General features: G+C 38.3%; 1 protein-coding gene and 2 long non-coding RNA genes across 11 annotated transcripts; 2 read left to right on the top strand and 1 right to left on the bottom strand.

The window, feature by feature from the left end:
• Positions 1-3,608: 3,608 nt before the first annotated feature.
• Positions 3,609-22,388, bottom strand: LOC109213246 (titin-like). 9 transcript variants are annotated; one of them, XM_019377021.1, is made up of 27 exons: positions 22,215-22,381; positions 18,421-19,839; positions 17,856-18,305; positions 17,427-17,741; positions 16,915-17,322; positions 16,324-16,797; positions 15,868-16,209; positions 15,285-15,752; positions 14,704-15,174; positions 14,249-14,590; positions 13,765-14,133; positions 13,202-13,648; positions 12,696-13,091; positions 12,218-12,592; positions 11,469-12,102; positions 10,808-10,977; positions 10,549-10,698; positions 10,304-10,465; positions 10,075-10,191; positions 7,690-8,907; positions 7,446-7,607; positions 7,219-7,329; positions 6,936-7,046; positions 5,925-6,305; positions 5,654-5,812; positions 5,312-5,569; positions 3,609-4,818 (listed from the first exon to the last, which is right to left on the bottom strand). In XM_019377021.1, the coding sequence occupies exons 1-27, from the start codon at positions 22,248-22,250 to the stop codon at positions 3,790-3,792; spliced, it is 10,974 nt and encodes a 3,657-aa protein (XP_019232566.1). In that variant the 5' UTR covers positions 22,251-22,381; the 3' UTR covers positions 3,609-3,789. The 9 variants fall into 9 exon arrangements, with proteins under 9 accessions (XP_019232566.1, XP_019232567.1, XP_019232573.1 ...); XM_019377022.1 differs by having other exon boundaries at positions 6,936-7,037; XM_019377028.1 differs by having other exon boundaries at positions 12,236-12,592.
• On the top strand, positions 16,507-16,977 carry LOC109213247. Its single transcript, XR_002065976.1, has 2 exons — positions 16,507-16,592; positions 16,692-16,977. It is a non-coding gene; the product is annotated as an uncharacterized LOC109213247 (long non-coding RNA).
• LOC109213248 lies at positions 17,262-22,208 on the top strand. The gene is made up of 3 exons (XR_002065977.1): positions 17,262-17,351; positions 17,510-17,645; positions 20,377-22,208. It is a non-coding gene; the product is annotated as an uncharacterized LOC109213248 (long non-coding RNA).
• Positions 22,389-23,751: the final 1,363 nt, after the last annotated feature.

The following is a 23,751-nucleotide window of genomic DNA, read 5'->3' as shown; positions in this document are numbered from 1 at the left end:
TAGCCTATCATTCACTCGCCTAACCTCAACCACAGACTCTCTAAGATCCCTATCCACCAAAATACCCACTCCATTCTTACCCCTCACGACTCCCACGTACCACAACTTATACTTCGATTTTTCTCTCTTTCTTTTTGATACTTGGTTGGCAGGGGTGATGGGTTAAGTGAAGAGAAAATGGTACTCATACCAACCGATAACCATCTTTCGGCTAACCTAGCCTCCTCCTAAACCCAGTGATCTTTCAACCGTAGCTTTTTTCCCCTTTGTATGAGAGTTTAAAGAAATTTCTCTGATCCTTCTCTTTAGCTAGTACCATTTTTTATCTTTCACCAAGCTCGGTATGACTTACTCGATAAAAGGTATCGGTAGTCTCATCAGTCATTCCCTTATCATCTGGATTAATCGGACTATCTCAGCATATGGGAATCCGCTAGAGAATGGATTTTACTCATAGAAGGCGAACGCTAGTTTTATGTGATGACAAGAACTAACCAAAGAAATCAGGATTAATCCCACTTTTTGTCCCTTTCCTTTCTTAGGTTTGCTAAATAGAAAGAATGCGAAGAGCGCAATAAGGTAATTGATTCTAGTCAATCGTTTAGTTCGCCTAAAGCTTAAAGAATGCGTCCGCATTCCTCGCCTTCGACCCTGCCCACCTAGTCTCCTGGACACACGCTATATTAACCTTTCTCTTCTGGAGAATCTTTGCCAACTCAATAGACTTACCCGTCAGCGTGCCTATGTTCCACGACCTGATCCTTAATTTGCAAGATCCCTATTTCCCCTTACCCTCCTTGTCTCTCGTCCCATCCACTAACCCCCTCCCCACCCCCCTACTCACCCCCGGAACCCCTCGAGGACAAGACCTTACTGTACCATCCCTGACCACAGCCACAATACCTACAACAAACTCCGAAAAATGCTAACACGGACCCAAACTAAAAAAAATAACCGGAAGCGACTACAAGTATTCTAATAACATGCTTAAAGTGATACTAACCAAATATACTAACCAAATAGCCACAATTAACTTACATAAAGAAAGAGACAAGAAAGCGGGAGGTACCAACTCCCGATAAGAAGAACCTGGAAATATGACTTGAGGCACCCGAGGTCACAGAAATGTGACGTGCGTCCTTCCAACTCCCACCAACCTTTGCACACCCTAGCCGGAGCTGCTCCGTTCTACACACCCGTACGCCCCGCGCTTGCCTCGGCAGCCGCAACTAATTCCCTGAAAAATTACACACAAACACCACGAATCCAATAGGGGGGGTTGTCCCAGGCGTGGACCTGGGCAGATTCGCTGATGGAGGGACAACAGGAGAGGGACAACGGAGAGGGGGAGGGTCGCCGGCGTCGCTGCTAGGGTTCCAGGACTGAATTTTTGGGCTCAAGACGGGTTGGGTTGGGGAAGCGCACAGCAGGGGGAAGGGAGACGGGTTTTTGGGGATAAGAGAGAAGAAGGGAGAAGGGGTGGGGGTGGGGGGGGGGTCGCCGGCGCTGAGCAGAAAAATAAAAGAGAGAGAAGGGGTGAAGAGAAGGGAGGGAAGAGGGGGAGAAGAGAGAGAGGAAGGGGATGAGAGGAGAGAGGAGGGTGGGGGGAGATCGGGAGAGAGAGACACTTACCTGAGATCGCCGGCGCCGGAAGACAGGAGGCAGAAGAACGTTGCTAGCGGGGAGAGAGAAAGAACGGAGGAGGAGGAGAGAGAAAGAGCCCGTTTTATTTTTGTAGAAAATGTAATTAGTATGATGGGTAGAAAAATAAATGGGTAGGTAAAGATAAATAGTTTTATTTTTGTAGGCAATTGTGTCATCCACCCAATATAATTACTATAATTATAAATTATGAACACTCATTATGACCGAAAACTTAGAGATCTTGGCACTTGGTGAGTGATTTTATTTTGTGTCTCACACAATTTACATTAGTTGCGTGAGACCTCTTTTTATCTCACATATTTGTGGACCCATATCTTACACATCTTGGTCCACAAAAATTCTGAGACCACACAGTTGTGAGACAAAAAAAAGGTTCACACAACTAGTGTCAGTTGTGTGAGAAATAAAATAAAATTTTTCGCACTTGGTTGTTGGTAGGGACTAGGGATATGATTTGGTGTCTTTTAGAATTTTAGATCTTTTTTTTCTTTTTGTAGAAAATATTCTCTCCAATTTAATGGAGGAAAAAAAAAAAAGAAATAAGTCAAACGAGGGACTTAAAATTATACTCCCTCCGGTCCAAAATAAGTGATTTTTTTGGATGTTTTCACACAAATTAAGAAATTCACCTTTTAGCATTAATTAGCAATGGAGTTGACCATATTAACCTTTACTATCTCACATAAACACTCCTAATACATATTCCAACACCATTTACTTCAAGGACAATGTAGGAAAAAAATAATTAATTCATTCTTGAAATCTGGAAAAATAACTTATTTTGGACCACAAAAAAAATGCCAAAAAATCACTTATTTTGGACCGGAGCGAGTAATGTGTAAGATTCGGCATGGAGTTGAACAAACTTAAGGAAGTAAAAGCTAACATCCCAACTTCTTAATTCTAAGGTACCCTTTTCCCCGCGTCGTGCCCAACCCCCCGCGGTGAGAATCTGCCAGCTCCCATCCCATGGCAAGGATTTCAAAGAATTGGCTTCAGAGGTACGAAAAAAATTTGTATTGTTTCCACCCATTTGTTTTAGGTTTTGAATTACATAGTCTCTAGGTCTTTTTTCCGTAGCATGTGGACGAAGATTTTGGTATTTGTTTGTAGTGCAATTTCGAGAGAGTTCATATGGAATATTTAGACGTTTATTTAAAGTGTCTTCCATAAAAAATAAGCTTGCGGTGAGTGATTGTTGCTTTTGTTTATGATTCAACTTGATTGGATACAGTTTTACGCTGTTAATCACTAAATATGTTCCATTTTGGAAATTCTATTGAATTTTACTCTTATATTTTCCTAATTGTCATGTTTTATTTTATCTGCATTACAGAGTCCTTGTTTCCTGTTGGTGAAAAAAAGAGTCATTGTTATGTTAGGGATCATGTGTTGTATTCTGTCCTTTTAGGTGGAGTTGTCTGTTGAAGTTGTGATACTCATAACAACAAACTAATGCTTGCGTAATGTAAAAACCTTGCTCTTTTTGAAATACCTTTAATCCGCTGTGCTTTCAAATGGCATTTGTTGGTTTAGAGCCCACCTGTATATTCCGAATGGGAAAAAAACTTCATTGTTTCTAGTAGAAAATGCACCTGGATAGAGCGGAGTGATTACAAGGAATAAATGTAACCGATCCTAACTAATTTAGGATTGAGGCAGGGGTCATCGTATAGTGGAAACACACTATTGCCTTTTTAAGTTAGTCTACTTGAGGAGGTTATAGAAAAAGATTACTGCAGTATATTCGAGGAAGTTTAGAATGTCTGTATTGATAGTTTTCTTGCTAGGAAAACTATTCCAAGTCTTCCTTCTTAATGTTAACTGTGGGTCATGGAAAGTAAGTTATAAATTTTCTTTTGCTGGGGGGCAAACAATAGGGGTTCTTACTTTGTGGTGCAGCTGGGTTGGTTGATGCTCTGATCTTTATATTACTGGAGTTGTCATTGAGAAGTTGCCACTATGTATTTGATAATTAAATAATTCATAATACAATAAGATTTCACATTGTGGACCAACTTTTGTACATTATTGAGAACTTGAATTGCTAAAAATCTTTTCACTTACTATTCTGGAGAACTTATGACTTTGTATTATGTAAAGTCATGATCATCTTTTTCCGTCTTATTTGGGTGATGGTGGCTTGCTCTGAGAGGACTTACCAGTAATGGCTTTCTTCACCTTTGCAATTGAGTGCTTGACTTTTGATCCAACTCCTGACAATATATTCTGATGTTTCTTGTGAGGAACTCTGATATCAGCATCTCTCGAGACTTCTACCATGACTGGACCTTCAGAACACGACTCTTCTCTTGTTTGTTGACTTCCTTCCTCATCTTTGTCATTGTCTTTTTCCTTATCAGTTATTTCTTCTTCATCTTCAGACTCTTCAGTTTTGTGTGCCTGCAGGTCTTCTTTATTGATCATTACCGCTTTTTCTTCAGCAAAACTTTCCTCCATTTTTGATGTCTCTTTTACTGATTCATGCAGAAGGCCAGGAAGTGCGGCCTTAGCTTGTGTCTCTCTTGATCTGGATTCCTCTGGTGCTTCTTCTAAATCACATTCTACCCCTTTCTCGTTTTTGTAATTTTCCTGATCCTCTTCTGTTTCTGAAGTTTTGCATTTTTCCTGCATGTTCTGGATACTTTTGGCCATTGCACCCAGTTGCACTAGTGGGGTAATGCTGTCTTTGGGTGTGCCATTGACATCCGTGCTGCCGGTTGGATCAGTTTCCACCCTCTCCAATGCAAGTAAAGGATATGCTGCTTGCTCTTGTATCTGCTTAGCTACATTGATTTCATTGCTCACCATGTTATCCGTTGCTATCTCCTTTTCGGGAACCTTAACGGATTCCAATGATGTGAAATGTTCTGTTATTTCTTCCCAATCATCCCTTGTTTTTTCCTCTTGTTCGCATCCTACTTGGACACTTGGAACATTTTCAGTCTTTACTTCTTCTTTCTCTGTTTCTTTTGTTCCATTGCTTGTTATCATCTCTTCAAGACCTGCTGCTGTTTTTTGTTCTGATCCAAAAGGTTTCAAAGTTCCTCTTTCAGGTCCACTTATTGTTGTTCCCTTCTCTTGTTGCACATGTGTTGTGTTGTTGCTTGAGGAGTCTTCGCCAGTGCTCTCTCTTAAATCTTCTTGTTCCTCCTATGAGTTCATATTTTACCGTCAGGAATCTTGATTGAATGTGTACATTGTAAAGTAAACAGGGAAGGAGGCAGGGGGAAGTAAGCAAAGATTGGAAGAATGTATTTTTGCTTGTATCTTTTAGCTTTTTTATTTTTTTAGTTTTGCCTTTTCCATCTTTGACACTGGAACATCGTTTGGCTTCAGTAGACTTTTCTTTAGGGGATTTCATCTTAGTGATCTTTCCTAGAGTAGTTTTGTTGACTGTCCTTATAATGTTTGTATATTTTAAGTTAGTCTGTATCCAGCGAACAATTAACTATATATGATTCAAGTTTTTTATTTACATCAATACTTTGTTTTCTCTCGTTAATCTATGTGCTGAATATTTCATGCAGTTTGAGTTCAATCATTTTCTGCCAGCAACCTCCTTCCTAAACAGGAGGGAGTAAAACAGATCAAATCATGCAGGTAAAATAATGAAATTGAAGATAGATGCGCAATTTAATCTGACCTCTTTAATTGGAGTCTTGATTTCCATCATAACACATTCGCCCTTTGATTCCTTAGCCTCTTCTGGAAGGTCTATCTCAGTATTTCCATGATTAACGTTGTTGTTGTCATCGATATTAATTTTTCCCGGTTCTTCTAGCTTTTCGGATGTTTGTTTCCCAGCAGGTGAATCTTCATTATGCTCTTCTGTATTCATGACTGCACATGTGTTGCACTTTATATGCTGCTTGTAATCATCCATTTCAGCTCCTTCTGACATCTACAGAAAAAACAATTTTTCTGATATAGGTAACTTCCACACATTTTTAAGTAAGATGTATGATAAATACATCCAGTTTCTAACCATTATGCTTTGGTTTTCCTCTCTCTTGTCAAAATTTTCAGCTGTCTTCACTTCTGGATTTTCTTCCTGTTTTAACTTCTCCTGTTTGGTGCTGATGCTATTTTCCTCTTCATTGCAATCCGCACAGGAAACATCCTCTGTTTTTGATTTGTCAATGATCTGGAATTTGACCAGTCAACATTAGCAATCTTTTAAGAAATACAGGAGAAAAAGGAAAACGTTAACATTTAATCAAATGATGCATGGTACAAAAAACTTAATTACAATTTACCTCCTGAGCAGGTGCACTGTAAGGCTTCTCATGGTCTGCAGACCTTTGTAAAGAATTGGTGTCTGCTATTCCTACTGCCTGTTTCTCTTCACATACCTCAGCTAACTGATGCTTCAGTTGTTCCTGTGGATCTGCACAGCTTTGTAACGTATTGGTGTCCGTAACTACTGCTGCTTCGTTATCTTCACAAATCTCAGCTGTCCGATGGATAAGTTCTTCTGTGGATTCAGATATCTTTTCACTGTTTCTTCCATTTGTTTCTTTTTCAACCGGAGTATCGAGCATATGGCCAATATCTGTCTCTCTGTTTTGTAGCTCAAGCTTATCTGCAGCTGTGTTGTCCTTATTATGATTTTGGAACCCGATATTAGAGCTTTCAACCTGTAGAACGAGTCATTTCTAATTTGGTTAGTATCCAGAAATAACTGAAGGGGTGAGGAAATAGAGAAATTTCTGGAGACTGCTAGCAGGATTGCATGATGCGACAAAACATGATTGCAGTGCATATGCTGCTTCTAGCTGTGATTCAACTTGAGATAATTCGTAAGTTCTGTTCATGCTTCTTTAATGGTTGTATCGGAGGGGGAAACATCAAGTTCTGTTTTGCTAGTTTTGCTAAAACTTATTTCCTTTACTGTTATAAATTAATTCCAACTTTTAAAATTTAGAATGGCGATTTCTTGTAGCAGATTGCAAATCGACATTCATGTCATACTCTGCCTGCTTATATGAAATGTTTCATGCAGTTGTCCGACATAGTGCTCTCACAGCAACATCTCCTTAATCCTCTCGTTGCAGAAGGGAACAGAAACTGAGAATAATATATTCCTCTAGGGATTTGTGACCTTAACTAACTTGGAGTTGTGGCTTAGTTGTTGTCGTCGTTGTTGTTGTTCTGAAAATATCATGCAGCAGGAAAATTAAACTTCTAGGCTCATAAGCATGCAACAAACTCATAGATTCTCAATAGATGCTTATCGGCTAATTCCTTCTAAGATCTTGCTTGTTTACCTTTTCTGTAGAGTCCTCCACCCTCTTTTCTTCTGAAGAAAGTGCAATGAAGTTCTCTGCTCCACTCGTGTCTTTAACCTCTTCTGTGGTTAGATTGTCTTGCTGAAAGTTCTTCACAATTAAAAAATAGCAATCCAGTGATTTTAAAAAAAGGAGAGAAAGCAAGCATTTCTATTTTACCTTCCTTGGGTTAGATATATTGGAATTTGAAACAGGCTTATGTGGTCATAGATTCTCAGTAGATGCTAATCAGCTAATCTAATGTAAAGTCTTGTTCATTTACCTTTTCAGTAGAGTCCTCCACCCTCTTTTCTTCTAAAAAAAGTGCAACGAAGTTCTCTGCTCCACGCGTGTCTTTAACCTCTTCTATTGTCAGATTGGCTTGCTGAGTGTTCTGCAGAAATTAAAAAGAGCAATCCAGTGATTTAGAAGAAAGAGAGAAAGCAAGCATTTTTGTTTTACCTTGCGGTTAGATATATGAATTGGAAACAGGCTTGTGTGTCACTTAACCTCTTGATTGGGGGTTTCTGAAACCACTTTGCCTTCTTCAAAGTTATTTGCTGCCATCTCTTCTTTGGCTGATGTTAGAAGCTCATCAAGAGTCGTTTCTTCTTTTCCTAGGACATTCTTATTTGTCTCATCACCAGCATTGACATCTTTTAGTTCTTTTATCTGTTTATAGTGATAGGTTTTGTTATGACTAGTTTAGGCACACGAAAGAATATCAAAGCATTGATAGAAGGTCACATAATACCTCAGTTTCAACTTCTTTGCAAAGTCTAGTTGTTTCTTCGACAAACAGTTCTGTCTGTTTTCCAGTCAAAGCTTCTTCTTTCTCTACTATATGTGTTCTATATTCATCAATTCTTTCTGTGGCAGCTTGAGTATCTTCCCTGTTTTGTTCTTTGGGTTCTTCTCCAACTGGTGGTTCTTTAGGTTTCTCTTCAATTATTGGTTCTTCAAGTTTCTCTTCAACTGTTAGTTCTTTAGGTTTCTCTTCAACTGCTTGGTCCTCGGGTTTTTCTTCAATGGGTGGTACTTCATTTATTTCCTTAACTGCTGATTCTTCAGGTTTCTCTTCTACTGCTGCTTCTTCAAAATTTTCAACTGCCGATTCCTCAGGTATTTCTTCAACTGACGGTTCTTCACCTTTTTCATCAACTGCTGGTTCTTCAGGCTTTTCAACTGTTGATTCTTCAGGTTTCTCCTCAATTGTTGGTTCCTCAAGTTTTTTGTCAGCTACTGGTTCTTCAGGTTTCTCTTCAGTTGCTGGTTCCTCAGGTTTCTCTTCAACTGGTAGTTCCTCAGGTGTCTCTTTAACTGCTGGTTCTTCAGGTGTTTCTTTCACTGCTGGTTCTTCGGGTTTCTCCTCAACCGCTGGTTCTTCAGGTTTCTCCTCAGCTTTTGGCTCTTTAGGTTTTTCTTCAACTGTTGGTTCTTCAGTTTTTTCTTCAACTGCTGGTTCCTCATGTTTTTCTTCAACTTGTGGTTCTTTACGTTTTTCATCAACTGCTGGTTCTACATGTTTTTCTTTAAATGCTGATTCTTCGGGTTTCTCCGCAACTGTTGGTTCTTCAAGTTCTTCATCAATTGTTGGTTCTTGAGGTTTCTCTTGAATTGCTGGTTCTTGAGGTTTCTCTTGAATTGCTGGTTCTTGAGGTTTCTCTTCAACCGTTGGTTGTTTAGGTGTTTCTTTCACTGCATGTTCTTCAGGTGTCCCTTCAACAGCTGGTTTGTCAGGTTTCTCCTCAACTGCTGGTTCTTCGAGTTTCTCCTCAACTTTTGGTTCTTCGGGTTTCTTCTCAACGGCTGTTTCTTCCAGTTTCTCTTCAACTATCCATTCCTCGGGTTTCTCTTCAACTGCTGAATCATCGGGTTTTTCTGCAACTGCCGGATGGTCAGCAAAATCATTGTCGGTATTGCATGAAATTTCACCGTCAGTCTTGTTGTTTGAGTCTACAGATGGCATATTCTACAAGAAGAATTTAAAGTTTCACTTAATCTTTCAATAGATAAGTAGATTTGAATTCCTTACACATACGGAACTAATAGGATGGTGAAATTCTTTTGGTTGCATCTCGCACAGGGTTACTACACTTGCTCCACTGTTCTGCAACAATGATCGTGATTGGAATATTTTGAGTGCTAGCATTGTTTAGTATGTTACATACACTGGTGAGAAAAGGACAAAAAGTTATGCACTTAAGAATCATTCTAACGAGAGAAGAAGGCGTTCATATCTTAATCTCCAGATGGTTTTAGTAATTGTCAACTGCCGGGCTTTATATCAAGTTAACAGATGTCTACATGATGAGGTTTTGGACTTCTTATTTTAGCAAGATTATTGTTTATAACTGAAATACAGTTCCGTGGCCTAGTGGTTTAAGTTCTTGGTTGTGAATTCTCTTAAGGTCATATTTTGGAATTCCCCCAGGAAGAGTTTTCACTGCCTCTTCCTTTATTAGCTGATAATTCTCCAAGAAGAATCTCTTTCTTTTTGTCATTGTTAAAGAGTCTGCCGAAGAAAACCAATAAAATGATTAGAATAAATGCATGAAGGCATCTACCTGCAATATTTGAAATTTGCTTAAACCTTCCCTTGCAACTTATTGTTTCAAAGACTCAAAGGAATACTCGATTTGCAATGTCAATGGTCCGTTCTTTTTCAGAAAAATAAGTCATACCCATTTGTCAGCATTTGGCTAATTTTTGTTCTCACTTGTAACAGCCTCGAACAAAATAAATAAATAAACAAATAAAAGAGCAAAGATGGTTGATATTTGTAATTGAATATACTCTATCGACAGTGAATTTATTTTCTATTCTTGTATATATCATCTTATCATGTATTGCTTCCCATTTTGTGCAATAACTACAAACTAAACAAAAACTCTGGGTAAGGAAGTGAAGACTTATTTTGTTTTATATGGAGAACTTTAAATTTATAGTAGTTAGTAGTTACTACGAACTACATACTTCGAATACTTTCAGACTTGAATTTCAATATTTCTCCCAGAAAGACAAGGTGGCAAGAGAATTCATATGCATGCAATAAACTTAAGACCCTACGTGAACGGTTATCATATGAGTGCCTTGATGCTAATTGGCTGATTCATTCTCAGGTTCTCATTTCGTTTACCTTTTCAATAGAGCCTTCACAACTAATTTCTTCTGAAGAAACTACCATGAAGTTCTCGACTCCATGCTCATCTTTCAATAAAGCTTCATCTCTGATTAAATTAGCTTGTTGAAAGTTCTGCAGATTTGAAAAGGAGGGAATTTTGTGATTTTAGTAGAAAGTGAGAAGGCATATTTATATCTGAGAGTTACATATATGATTTAAGAACAGGCTTCTATGGTCACTTAACCTCTTGACTGGGAATCTCTGAAACCACTTGGCCTTCTTCAGAGTTTTTGGTACCAATTTCTTCTTTGGTGGACGTCAGAATTTTGTCCAGAGTCTTTTCTTCTTTTTCCATAATGTTTTTATTTGTCCCATCACCAGAATTTATATCTTTAAGTTTGTTTATCTGTTTGAAGTTATAGTTTTGGCAATCATTAGTCTATGGACAGGAAAGACCAGAGTATTAATAGAAGCCAGATCATTTAATACCTCTGTTTCAACCTCTTCACAAGATCTCTTTTTTTCTTCAACAAACAGTTCTTCCTGGTTGCGAACGGAAACTTCTTGCGTCTGTACTATACATTTTTCCATTTCATCAGTTTGTTTTGGTACTTCTGGTCCTTCTGGATGCTCGTTTACCTGCATAACCAAGTAGCTCATCAAGTTTAGAACAATAAGGGTGAAGAGCAACTAAATTATTTACTTAACCAAGTCTGCTTGATCCTTCTCTATTAGCAATGTCACTTGCCTCATTTTCTGTTCCTTTACTTGAATTTGGATTTATCTCAGATTTTGTGCTTCCTGAAGTTTCTTGCCTGATTAGACGCTCTTGATTATTAATGCGCACAGCTTCACCTTCAGCGAACATGTTCTTATTTAAGAAACTATCCCCTGTCGAAGTATTTTGATTGTCATCACCTGCAATATGTCGGTAGTAGATGTTAATACCACAGCTAGTCATTATTGAAGTGACTAGAAAGTGCATCTCTTTGAACCCCCAAAAAAGTGCGTGTTACATCCTTATTGGAATTTACGACTTAATGAATGCAGCTAGCCCTGATATCTTAGCAAAAGCATATCATAGGATTTCTTTATTATATCCATGTAGTAATAAATTAATTATGTTCATGTATCAAGTGATAGATGATCATTATTGCTAAATACTGTGGATGTGCATTCTACTTTTTCAAGGTTTCTCCAAACCAGAAAGGCGTCTTGTCTCTGGCGCTTCTCTCCATTTCAGCTTTCTTTTAGCGATTGTTCCATTTGTATAATTGTTTTCTCTACTTTTTGCGACTGATACTATGGTTAAATCAATTGGATCTGTTCTCTAAAGTGTATCACCATTTTCCATTGCAAATAAAATCAATTGGATAGGGAAAGCATGTATGTGAACTAGTATTACTCACTCTGTGGTGTAAACTTCTGTTCTAAAGTGAAAGAAGCCTCATCCTTCTGCTTTATGTTCACTTCATCTCTCTGCATTGCATCATCAATTTCTGATATTTCTCGAGAATCTAGCTGTTGCACATTTTTAGGTTCGTCAATACTAATTGGTTCTCCCAATATTGGGTTGGTCATTGTTGTCCCTTGAGCAGGCAGATGGCTTAGAATAGCTGTTGGCGGACTGCTGCTTGCTTCATTTGCATTCTGGTTATGATTTGCCTCTTTTATGGGAGCTTCAGTTACTTCCCTGCTTTGTTCTTCCGGCTTTTCTTTGACTGATGGTTCATCAAGTTTCTCTTCAACCACTAGTTCTTCAGCTTTTTCGTCAACTACTGGTTCCTCAGTTTTTTCTTCAACTGGTGGTTCCTCAGGGTTCTGTTCAACTGCTGTTTCCTCAGGGTTCTGTTCAACTGCTGGTTCCTCAAGTTTATCTTCAACTGCCAGTTTCTCAAGTTTTCCTTCAATTGCTGGTTCTTCAGGTTTCTCCTCAACTGCTGGTTCTTCATCCTCAACTGCTGGATTATCAGCAACATCTTTTTTGGTATTGCATGTAATTTTACTGCCAGTCTTACCATTTGAGTCTACAACAGACATATTCTGCAAGAAGAATTTAAGGTTTCACTTAGTCTTTCAATAAATAAGCATATGTGAATTCCTTGCACATACAAGACTATTAGGATGGGCAAACTTAGTGATAGTGCTTAATCCTCACCTTTTCGCGAAAAGTTACCTTTTCAGGGTTCTCTTTTTCAGTTGATGGTTTATCAAGTTTCTCTTCAACTGCTACTTCTTCAGGTTTCTCTTCAACTCTTGGTTCTTCAGGTCTTTCTTCCCATGCTGGTTCTTCAAGTGTTTCTTCCCGTGCTGCTGGTTTTTCAGGCTTCTCTTCAACTACTGATTTTTCAGGTGTCTCCTCAACTGCTAGTTCTGCAGGTTTCTCCAATGTAACTGCTGTTTCTTCATATTTTTTTTCAACTGCTAGTTCTTCTGGTTTTGCCTCAACTGCTGGATAGTCAGAAACATTATTGTTGGCATTGCATGGAATTTCACTGTTAATCTTGTCCTTTGAATCTACAACTGGCATATTCTGCAAGAAGAATTTAAAGTTTCACTAAATCTTTCAATAGATAAGTAGATGTAAATTCCTTGCAGATATAGAGCAAGGAATCTCTGTGACACTGCTTGATCACCTTTTCCAGGGGAGTTACGGCTTCAGGTTTCTCTTTCTCAACTGCTGTTTTTTTAGGTTTCTGTTCAATAGCTGGTTCTTCAACTGTCTCTTCAACTGCTGATTCGTCAGGTTTCTCTTCAACTGCTAGTGCTTCAGGTGTTTCCTCCCCTGCTTGCTCTTCAAGTGTTTCTTCAGTTGCTAGTTTTTCAGATTTCTCCTCTATAACTGATTTTTCAGGTTTATCCTCAACAATTGGTTCTTCAAGTTTCTCCTTAGCCATTGGTTCTTCAGGGTTTTTCTCAATTGCTGGTTCTTCAGGTTTTTCCTCAACTTCTGGATAGTCAGCAACATCATTGTTGGTATTGCATGGAGTTGCGCTGTCATTCTTCTCGTTTACCTCTATAATTGGTATATTCTGCAAGAAGAATTTGAAGTTTAACTGAATCTTCCAACAGGCAGATGTGAATTGTTGCACATACATAACTAATAGGATGGATAAAATTTGTGATTGTGCTTGATCCTCACCTTTTCCAAGAGAGTTACTTTTTCATGGTTCTCGCCGACTGCTGGTTTTTCAGGGTTCTTTTCAACTGCTTGTTCTTCAGGTGTTTCTTCAACTGCTGGTTCTTCAGGTTTCTCTTCAAATGCTAGTTCTTTAGGTGTTTCTTCCCATGCTGGTCCTGCAGGAGTTTGTTCAACTACTGGTTCTTCTGATTTCTCTCCAACTGCTGGTTCGTCGAGTTTCTCCTCGACTGCTGGTTCTACAAGTTTCTCTTGCACTGTTGGTTCATCAGCTTTTTCCTTAATCGCTGGTTCTTCAGGTTTCTCCGTAGCCACTGGTTCTTCAGGTTTCTCTTCAATTGCTTGTTCTTCATGTTTTTCTTCAACTGCTGGATAGTAAGCACCATCATTGTTGATATTGCCTGGACTTTTAATGTCAATCTTGTCCTTTGAGTCTACAATTGGCATATTCTGCAAGAATAATTTACAAGTTTGACTTAGTCTTTCAATAGATTAGCATATGTGAGTTCCTTGCACATATAAAGCTAATAGGATGGATAAATTTTGTGACAATGTTTAATCCTGACCTTCTTTAGGAGAGCTTCTGTTTCAGGTTTCTCCTCTTCAATTGCTAGGTTTTCATGTTTCTCTTCAATCACTAGTTCTGCAGCTGTCTCTTCAGTAATTGGTTCTTCTAGTTTCTCTTCAACTGCTAGTTCTTCATGTGTTTCCTCTCCTGCTAACTCTTCAAGTTTCTGCTCAATCGTTGGTACTTCAGGTTTCTCCTTAAATGCTGGTACATCAGGTTTCTCTTCAACCACTGGTTCATCAGTTGTTTCCTCAATTGCTGTTTTTTCAAGATTTTCCTCAACTGCTGGATAGTAAGCAACATCATTGTTGGTGTTGCATGGAATTTCACAGTCAGTCTTGTCGTTTGAGTCTACAACTGGCATATTCTGTAAGAAGAATTTAAAGTTTCACTTAGTCTTTCGATAGATAAGCAGATCTGAAAATCTTGCACACATAAAACTATTAGGATGGACAAACTTTGTGACAGTGCTAGATCCTCACCTTTTCTAGGAGAGTTACCCTTTCATGTTTCTCATCTTCAATTGTTGGTTCTTCAAGTTTCTCTTCAACGGTTTGTTCTTCAGGTTTCTCCTCAACTGCTGGTTCTTTAGGTTTCTTCTCAATTATTGGTTCTTCACGTTTCTCCTCAATTGCTGTTTTTTCAGGTTTCTCTTCAACCGCTAATTCTTCAGGTTTCTCCTCAACTGTTGGTCCTTCATGTTTTTCTTCAACTGCTGGTTCTTCAAGGTTTTCCTCAACTGCTACGTATTCAGCAACATCATCGTTGGTATTGCATGGAATTTGACTGTCAGTCTTATCATTGAAATCTACAACTGGTATATTCTGCAAGAAGAATTAAAGTTTCACTTAGTCTTTCAATAGATAAGTAGATACGAATTGTTGCACATACAGACCTAATAGGATGGCTAAAATTTGTGACAGTGTTTGATGCTCACCTTTTCCAAAAGAGTTACCTTATCAGATTTTTCCTCTTCAACTGGTTCTTCATGTTTCTCTTTGAATGCTTGTTCTTTAGGTGTTACTTCCAGTGTTGGTTCTTCAGGTGTTTCTTCAATTACTGGTTTTCCAGGTTTCTCTTCAAGAGTTGGTTCTTCAAGTTTCTCCTCAACAATTGGTTCTTCAGGTTTCTCTTCCGTTGCTGATAGTTCAGGTTCCTCATTAACTGCTGGTTCTTCAGGCTTCTCTTCCACTGATGGTTCTTCAGGTTTTACCTCAACCGCTAGTTCTTCAGGTTTTTTCATAAATGCTGATTCTTCAGATTTCTCTGCAGTTGCCGCTTCATGTTTTTCCTCAACCACTGGTTCTTCAGTTTTTTCCTTAACTGCTGCATAGTCAGCAATATCATTGTTGTTATTGCAGGGAGTTGCATTGTCAGTCTTGTCCTTTGAGTCTGCAATTGGTAAATTCTGCAAGAAAATTTAAAGTTTCACTTAGTCTTTCAGTGGATAACCAGATGTGAATTCGTTGCATATATAGAGCTAATAGGATGGATAAACCCACACTGCTTGTCTCTTACCTTTTCCTGGAGAGTTACTGTTTCAAGTTTATCCTCTTCATTTTCTGGGTTTTCAGGTTTATCTTCAAGAACTAGTTCTTTAGGTATCTCTTCAACTGTTGGTTCTTTAAGTTTCTCAAGTGCTAGTTCTTCGGGTGTTTCCTCCCCTAATAGCTCTTTAGGTGATTCTTTAGCTGCTGGTTCTTTAGGTTTCTTATCAGCCACTGGTTGTTGAGATTTCTCCTCGACTAGTTCATCAGATTTCTCCTCAATCATTGGTTCTTCAAGTTTCTCCTCAACCATTTGTTTTTCAGGTTTCTCAACCACTGGTACGTCCGGTTTCTCTTCATCAATGGGTTCTTTAGGGTTTCCTTCAACTGCTGGTTCTTCAGGGTTTTCCTCAACTTCTAGAAAGTGGGCAGCATCATTGTTGGTATTGCATGGAATTTCACTGTCAGTCTTGTCGTTCGAGTCTACAACTAGCATACTCTGCAAGAAGAATTTTGAAGTTTCACTTAGTCTTTCATTAGGTAAGCAGATGTGAATCGTTGCAAATACACAACTAATAAGATGGATAAACCTTTTGACAATGCTTGATCCTCACCTTTTCTAGAAAAGTTACCCTTTCAGATTTCTCCTCTTCAATTATTGGTTCTTCAGGTTTCTCTTCAACCGTTGGTTCTTCAGGTTTCTCCTCAACTACTGGTTCTTCAGGTTTCTTCTCAACTATTGGTTCTTCATGTTTCTCCTCGATTGTTGTTTCTTCGGGTTTCTCTTCAACTGCTAGTTCTTCAGATTTCTCCTCAACTGTTGGTTCTTCATGTTTTTCTTCAACTACTGGTTCTTTAAGGTTTTCCTCAACTGCTACACATTCAGCAACATCATTGTTGGTATTGCATGGAATTTCACTGTCAGTCTTGTCGTTGAGATCTACAGCTGGCATATTCTGCAAGAAGAATTTAAAGTTTCATCTAGTCTTTCAATAGATAAGCAGATGTAAATCGTTGCACATACAGAAATAATAGGATGGATAAACTATGTGATAATGCTTGATACTCACCTCTTCCAAAAGAGTTACCTTTTCAGGTTTCTCCTCTTCAACTGCTGGTTCTTTTGGTTTCTCTTCAAATGCTAGTTCTTTAGGTTCTTCCCATGTTGGTTCTTCAGGTGTTTCTTCAATCAGTGGTTTTTCAGGTTTCTCTTCAACAGTTGGTTCTTCAAGTTTCTCCTCAACAATTGGTTCTTCAGGTTTCTCTTCCATCGCTGAATTTTCAGGTTCCTCATTAACTGCTGGTTCTTCAAGTTTTTCCCCAACCATTGGCTCTTCAGGTTTTTCTTCCACTGCTGGTTCTTCAGGTTTTACCTTAACCGCTGGTTCTTCAGGTTTCTCCATAACCGCTGATTCTTCAAATTTCTTTTCAATTGCAGGTTCTTCAGGTTTTTCCTCAACTTTTGCATAGTCAGCAATATCATTGTTGGTATCGCATGGAATTGCATTGTCAGTTTTGTCCTTGGCGTCTGCAATGGGCAAATTCTGCAAGAAAATTTAAATTTTCACTTAGTATTTCAATAGATAAACAGATATGAATTCGTTGCACATAGAGAACTAATAAGATGGATAAACTCTGTGACACTGCTAAAGGAGAGTTACCGTTTCAGGTTTCTCCTCTTTATTTGCTGGTTTTTCAGTTTTATCTTCAACAACTAGTTCTTTATCTGTCTGTTCAATCGTTAGTTCTTCAGATTTCTCTTCGAGCGCTAGTTCTTCAGCTGTTTCTTCCCCTACTAGCACTTGTTTTTCTTTAGCTGCTGGTTCTTCAGGTTTCTCTTCAGCTGTTGGTTCTTCAGGTTTCTCCTCAACTGGTTCTTCAGATTTCTCCTCAACCGTTGGTTCTTCAGGTTTCTCCTCAACTGGTTCTTCAGGTTTTTCTTTAACTGCAGGTTCTTCAGGGTTTTCCTCAACTTCTGAAAAGTGAGGAGCATTATTGTTGGTAATGCTTGGAATTTTACTGTCAGTTTTGTCGTTCGAGACTACAACTGGCATACTCTGCAAGAAGAACTTTAAAGTCTTACTTAGTCTTTCAGTAGGTAAGCATATGTAAATCGTATCGTATACACAACTAATAAGATGGACAAAAATATGTGACAATGCTTGATCCTCACCTTTTCCGGGAGAGTTACCCTTTCCGGTTTCTCCTCTTCAATTGTGTGTTCTTCAGGTTTCTCCTCAATTGTTGGTTCTTCAGGTTTCTTCTCAAATGCTGATGTTTCACGTTTCTCCTCAATTGATGGTTTTTCAGACTTCTCTTCAACAGCTGGTTCTTCAGGTTTCTTCTCAACTGTTGGTTCTTCAGGTTTTTCTTCAACTACTGGTTCTTCAAGGTTTGCCTCAACTGATACATAGTCGGCAACATCATTGTTGGTATTGCATGGAATTTCACTGTCAGTCTTGTCATTGAAATCTACAACTGACATATTCTGCAAGAAGAATTTAAAGTTTTTCTTAATCTTTCAATTGATAAGTAGATACGAATCTTTGCACATACAGAACTAATAGGATGGATAAACTTTGTGATAGTGCTTGATCCTCACCTTTTCCAAGAGAGTTACCTTTTCAAGTTTCTCCTCTTTAACCGCTGGTTTTTCAGATTTCTCTTCGACTGCTAATTGTTCAGGTGTTTCTTCAACAGTTAGTTCTTCAGGTTTCTCTTCAAATTCTAGTTCTTCCGGTGTTTCTTCCCGTGTTGGTTCTTCAGCTTTTTCTTCAACTACTAGTTCTTTAGGTTTCTCTTCAGCCGCTGGTTTTCCATGTTTCTCCTCAACCTCTGGTTCTTCAGGTTTTTCCTCAATCGCTGGTTCTTCATGTTTCTCCTTAACCGCTGGTTCTCTAGGTTTCTCTTCAACCGTTGGTTCTTCATGTTTTTCTTCAACTGCTGGTTCTTCAGGTTTTTCCTCAACTGCTGGATAGTCAACAGCCTCATGATTGGTATTGCATGAAATTTCATTGTTCGTCTTGTCGTTCGAGTCTACAACTGGCATATTCTGGAAGAAGAATTTAAAGTTTCACTTAGTCTTTCAATAGATAAGCAGATGTGAATTCCTTGCACATATAGAACTAATAGGACGGATAAATTATGTAACAATGCTTGATCCTCACCATTTCCAGGAGAGTTACCTCTTCCTTACTGTCATCCATGTTGCATTTTCCCTTCAAACCACCATGGATATCTTCTGAACTGGTGGCTGTATCAAGCTTATGGTCGGATGTTGTCTCTATAAGTTCCCCGAACGATGAGTTTCCGATCTCGTCATCAGTGACATGCAAGAGTTCAGTGAGATTCTTTTCCTCTTCATTTTCCAAAAAGATGTCATTTGACTTGTTATCTTTTGGAATTTCAGCAATTTCCTGCCCTTCTGCTGCAATTTCTGATGCTTCGTCATCTCTACTTTCTCCTTTTGAGCCTTCTGGCATGTCCAGCTGTTCAGTTTTCCTTTGCACATTTTCCTCGCACGCTACCTGTGAATCATCAACAATTTGGACATGGGTTTTTTCAGACTCATTTGCTTTACTTGCTCTGCAATCAATTATAGCGGCATTCTCAAACATCTCGGTTTGGTTTTCTTCTCTATGCCGGCTCGTGTTGGCATCATGCTCAGAGACAGTTCTGATGACGTCTCTTAATGGTGCAGAATTGGTATCTTCTTTGGGGGATATGTCCTCTCTTTCTTCTGTAAACGAAGATACCAATATGTCTGAGCTCTGAATATCATCAATGTCCTTCGATGTTGTATTTATTATTATTTCGTTAAACTGATGTGCTTCTTGGTTTCCATTCTCAATTGAGTTGTCCCCATGTTTCCTGCTCGTATCTGATTCAGCATCATCTAATCTGGTTTCTTCTACAACATTAACAACTGGGTTAACAAGCAGATTCTTAGCACCCTCTCCATCTCCTGTCTCTTTTTTCTCATCCTCTCCTGTTTGGCACTCTGTTTGGGGGGAGATGAAAATACTTCTATCATCATCGTAGTCATTCTCATCTTTGAGTGCTTTCTCATCCTTCGTGTCACCAGGTAAATGTCCTATGGAACTCTCTTCATAGTTTAGCATGTGTACAATCTGACTTGAGATTGTCTTTGTCAAATCTCCGTTGGGTTTTTCTTGTGTCATGCATCCCTCATCCTTGTCCGAGTTAGTTGCTGATTCTCTTACATTTTGTATGTATCCGTTTGAAGAAATATTTTCGTTTGAGCTGATTTCTACTTTTTGGTCTTCTGTTTTCTCCCCAAGGTGGAATGAAATCCCTGACATCTCTTCGCCTGACTTGTTTGGTGTATCGACTGACACATGGACTTCCATTGAACTGCTAATTTCTTCAACAGCCTTGGCAACTGAGGGTGATTCAAAAATATTTTCACCCTCAGTTTTTCCGTTGTTACCTTGAATGGGATCCTTAACATTTTCAACCTCTGAAGTTCTTTCAACCTCAGGTGCTGGATGGACTTTGTTGTCTGCCTCCATGATCAGTTTGTCTGATACTGCATATGCTTCACCTAGCAAATTCTCTTCTTTTTTCTGCATGAAGTAAAAATGGTTTTGCTTTATTGTAGCTAAATTAAAAAAGAAATGTGTTTGTCTAATATTGACAGAGCAGCACTCAAACATGAACTTTGTCAGGATAACCCTAGCGTATTAAACTGCATATATTAGCTGGATTCCTGTTTATAATTGAAACGGAGTTACTAATCCTGGCCTAGTGGTCAAAGCCCTATTGCTCTAGCCTTAAGTCCCAACGTATGACCTGCTCGCTGAACTTTCTTTGCCATGTTTGAGAATTCTCACAGAAGTAGTTGCTACTGCTACTCCCTTTATTAACCAATCAATATCCAACATGACCGATTGTCTCTTTGAATAATGTATCAGATATTTTTCTTTGATGAAGCGACTTCCATAGGAAACAATAAAACAATAGGAAATGCATGAAGACTTCTATATACGATATTTGAAGTTATCTTACTCCTAATAAGCTTTGGAAAGCACGTGCGGTACTGTTTATTTCTTGCAAGTGATTTGGTAGGGTCTCCTAAAGAAAGATACATTGTGGTTTTTCAGTTGGCTTACTTACAGATATGGCCTTGGAACAAGCTCCTTAACTTCTGAAATTGTACACACAAATTACCGGTAGGATCTCGTATTTCAATATTAGCTTGATCTGACAAAGAATTTAGCTATCTTATTTGACTCAAAATTTTCATTGTGCATTGTCACCTATTGAGAATTTTCGAGGTCAATGACAAGTACTCATGTTAGACCATTTATCTCCAATGTTCTTATAAAGTTTCAAGAATAGGAGAAGACTGATTTGAAAAATGTTTTCATAATCTCCTCCTGGTATGTACTGAAGTGAGCAACTTTCTTTCCAGGATAAGAAGTTTGTCTCACACAATTAAACTGAAGAACGAGTTTTGGTTCTAAGCCCTTTTCCCTCCTAAAAGACCACACCTTAGACCATAAGAACCTTCTTTTTAGAATATACAGCAAATGGAAAAAGAAAATAGGTATCGATCCCGCCCTGTTCACATGTCAATGCACACAACTTAAATCACTTATGTATATTTCGAAGGTCGAGAGGTTTCTCAAACCCGGAACTGGAGTTAATTCGTATTTAACCCTTTTGTTGGTTTTAAGTATGCTAAGACCGGCTATGTTGCGCTGACTCTCCAAAATATTGCTGCACCCATGTCGGATTCTCCAAAAATACACTGGTTTTGGAGGATCCGACACGCACCCGGCAACATTTTTGAAGAGTCCGAGCAACATAGAAGGCCGGTTAGCTGTATTGAAGAACCCCTTTCTTCATCCTTTTAGTCGCAACCAAACTCAGGCCCTATTTTTCTCTCTAATTTGTTGGAAAACCACAGGTTTTGGGATTTGGATTCTCAACTAATATGGTTCCAAATGGTGTGTCAGAGATAGAACTGAACCAAGTTTTCATGCATAGGATTTTTATTTAATAGCACTTTTGGATGAATAACTCTTGTCCTTTGGAGAGAGTCAAGTTTTTCAATACTATTTATTTAAGAAGAGCTTTTTTTGTATCAGATTGCATTGATTCATTTCCGTGCTAATTCGAAGTTTTTGAATGATATTCTTTTATGAGTAACTATGGTCTTTTGGGGAGAGTCAAAGTTTTTCAGTACTAATTTATTTAACAAAATCTTGTTGAGCATAAAAAATTGCATTGCTTTGTTTCTGCGCTATTTCTTTTAGGATCATATTACCTTCATACACATATCTAGATCCAACCCTTTGTTGCCTAACAAGCGAATCACAACTGAACTGTGGAGTGTATCAAGAATGAATCTCACGTAGAGCTAAAGTTGTTTGCGAACCTTTATATGAACATACAGCTTGGTCAGGATGCTCTTCAATTAGCAGGGTTCTAACTCCTAAATTCCACGTTAAGTTATGAGTTCTATTGCAAAAGAAATAATTCGAGCCAGTTGAATATCTACTAATTTGTAGACATAATCAACATACAAGTTCCTGGAAGCAAGTTCAGGACTGCAAGACAATGATCATACATGAAGATGGATACCCTTAATTTCAGTTCTTTAGTGACAAACTTTGAACTTTGAAGCAAATGGTTAGTTCTGTAGTGAATAGAATACTTCATACTAGATCTATAGTTGATCAATAGGATACCTACTACCCTCTATTTATACTTCTTAGAGACTTCGTAATCCTGTAAATCCTTATGGAACAAACATAAAGGTTCCTCTTTCAAATTTTTTACACATACTTTAAGTTTGTGAAAGCAAGCTTGACTACTGCAATATGTTATAGGAGAATTAGAAACAGTTGCCGCTACATGAGAATGATAAACACACAAGACGCTGAAGTGGCATGCTCACATAAAGTAAAGCTGGTTGACAAGTGAGTTAACTTACACTTTTGTTCTGTAGAGTTTCAGCTTCGTTTTCCATTCCTTATGCAGCTGATCACGGAATTATAGTATTAAGCTTTCTTTTCCCCTCCTTAAAGACTACAAGATAGTGTTTTGTGTAATTCAATTGGATTGGAAATTCTCATTGCTATAAGTAGACATTCTTTCAATATGTTAATGTAGGATTATAATAGTTATATAATCATCAATTGATGACCATGTTGTTAAAGTAGACAGAAAATGACAAATCCCACTTGTTAATCCTACTAATATTATGAGTTGGACATAGATGGGTGGTCCTTTTGAATGATGAGTAGTCACATGCCCCTCTAGTATAGCTTTAGTCATCAAACAGTCAGATAATTGTTTCACAATAACTGTAAGGATTATGCAGTTGACAAGGAGAAACTGCCAGGAGCACATTACTATTTACTTTGTCACAAATCTGGTTATAAATTCCTTTATAGTACACAACATGTTATTTAAAAGAGAGTAATGCCTTAATAACATTCCTTAGATAGGTGCTCAGTTGTCAGATGGCCACATTTCACAGTGGCTTGAATCTATTTTCCTAAAAATTGGTTCGGTTGAATCACTTGATCTTGGAAAACTTTAGCTTAAATTTTAGTGCATTTGACAATAGCTTAAAATTCCCCTACAAATTACTTGATCTTGGAAAAACTAAAGTTGCAACTTCAGTTTAAAAAGATCTTAGAACCCTTTTGACCATTATTTGAGCTGAGATTACATTGGACTAGGATTTAGCTAAATGGAGCGAACGGAGCGACATGAACAGTGAGGATCTATATAGTCAATCTCAATTTGTTTGTATTTGAGTTGTAATTGTTGTGTTTGAGCTGAGAAGGCAAGAACTGTGATGTATCAAGTGAGTCCTCTGTCCTCGAACATCATGACAAATTTCCCAAAACAGATGACGAATGGAAAATGGGTTACCATGTTTTTGTCTGTGATAGGAATTTTTTTTTAAATCCCTCCCAATTTAGGAGGATCTATAGTGTTTTCACACTCCTCTCCAGCGTGACTCGAACTCGGGACCTAACGGTCGTGGGTGGAGGTGCTTTACCAACTGAACAAGTCTCACTTGCCTGTGATAGGATTCAAACCCGTGACGTGCGTCTACATTATGCCTGTGCTCTTATCACTATATCAAAGCCGGGGGCCACACCTCCAAATTCTTCTTAGAACTGAAGCCTTTTTCTTTACTTATTAAACTTAATATAATCAAAAGGACAGATTGATGAGGTGTACTAAGAGGAAAGTCCCATGTTCCATGTCACTCATCGACGTGGAAAAATTATTTTATCGTACATATTACTATTACATAAAACCGAGAAATTATTGAAAAACTTCAAAAATATGACTAGGATCAATGAATTGGAACGGGATGAATCATGCATGTGTAGAGCTGGTGCAAAATTGCAAAAGTAATTGATTTTAAACAACGAACAGTCTCAATCAAACTGATCAAAAACAAAATAGATGGTTTGTCTTTTTTCGCCGCCCCTTTAGGTGGATAAAGG

The sequence above is a fragment of the Nicotiana attenuata genome, unplaced genomic scaffold (assembly GCF_001879085.1).
Source record: "Nicotiana attenuata strain UT unplaced genomic scaffold, NIATTr2, whole genome shotgun sequence".
In the NCBI taxonomy this organism is placed as follows: Eukaryota; Viridiplantae; Streptophyta; class Magnoliopsida; order Solanales; family Solanaceae; genus Nicotiana; species Nicotiana attenuata.
This window is presented reverse-complemented; position numbering and strand designations above follow the sequence as displayed.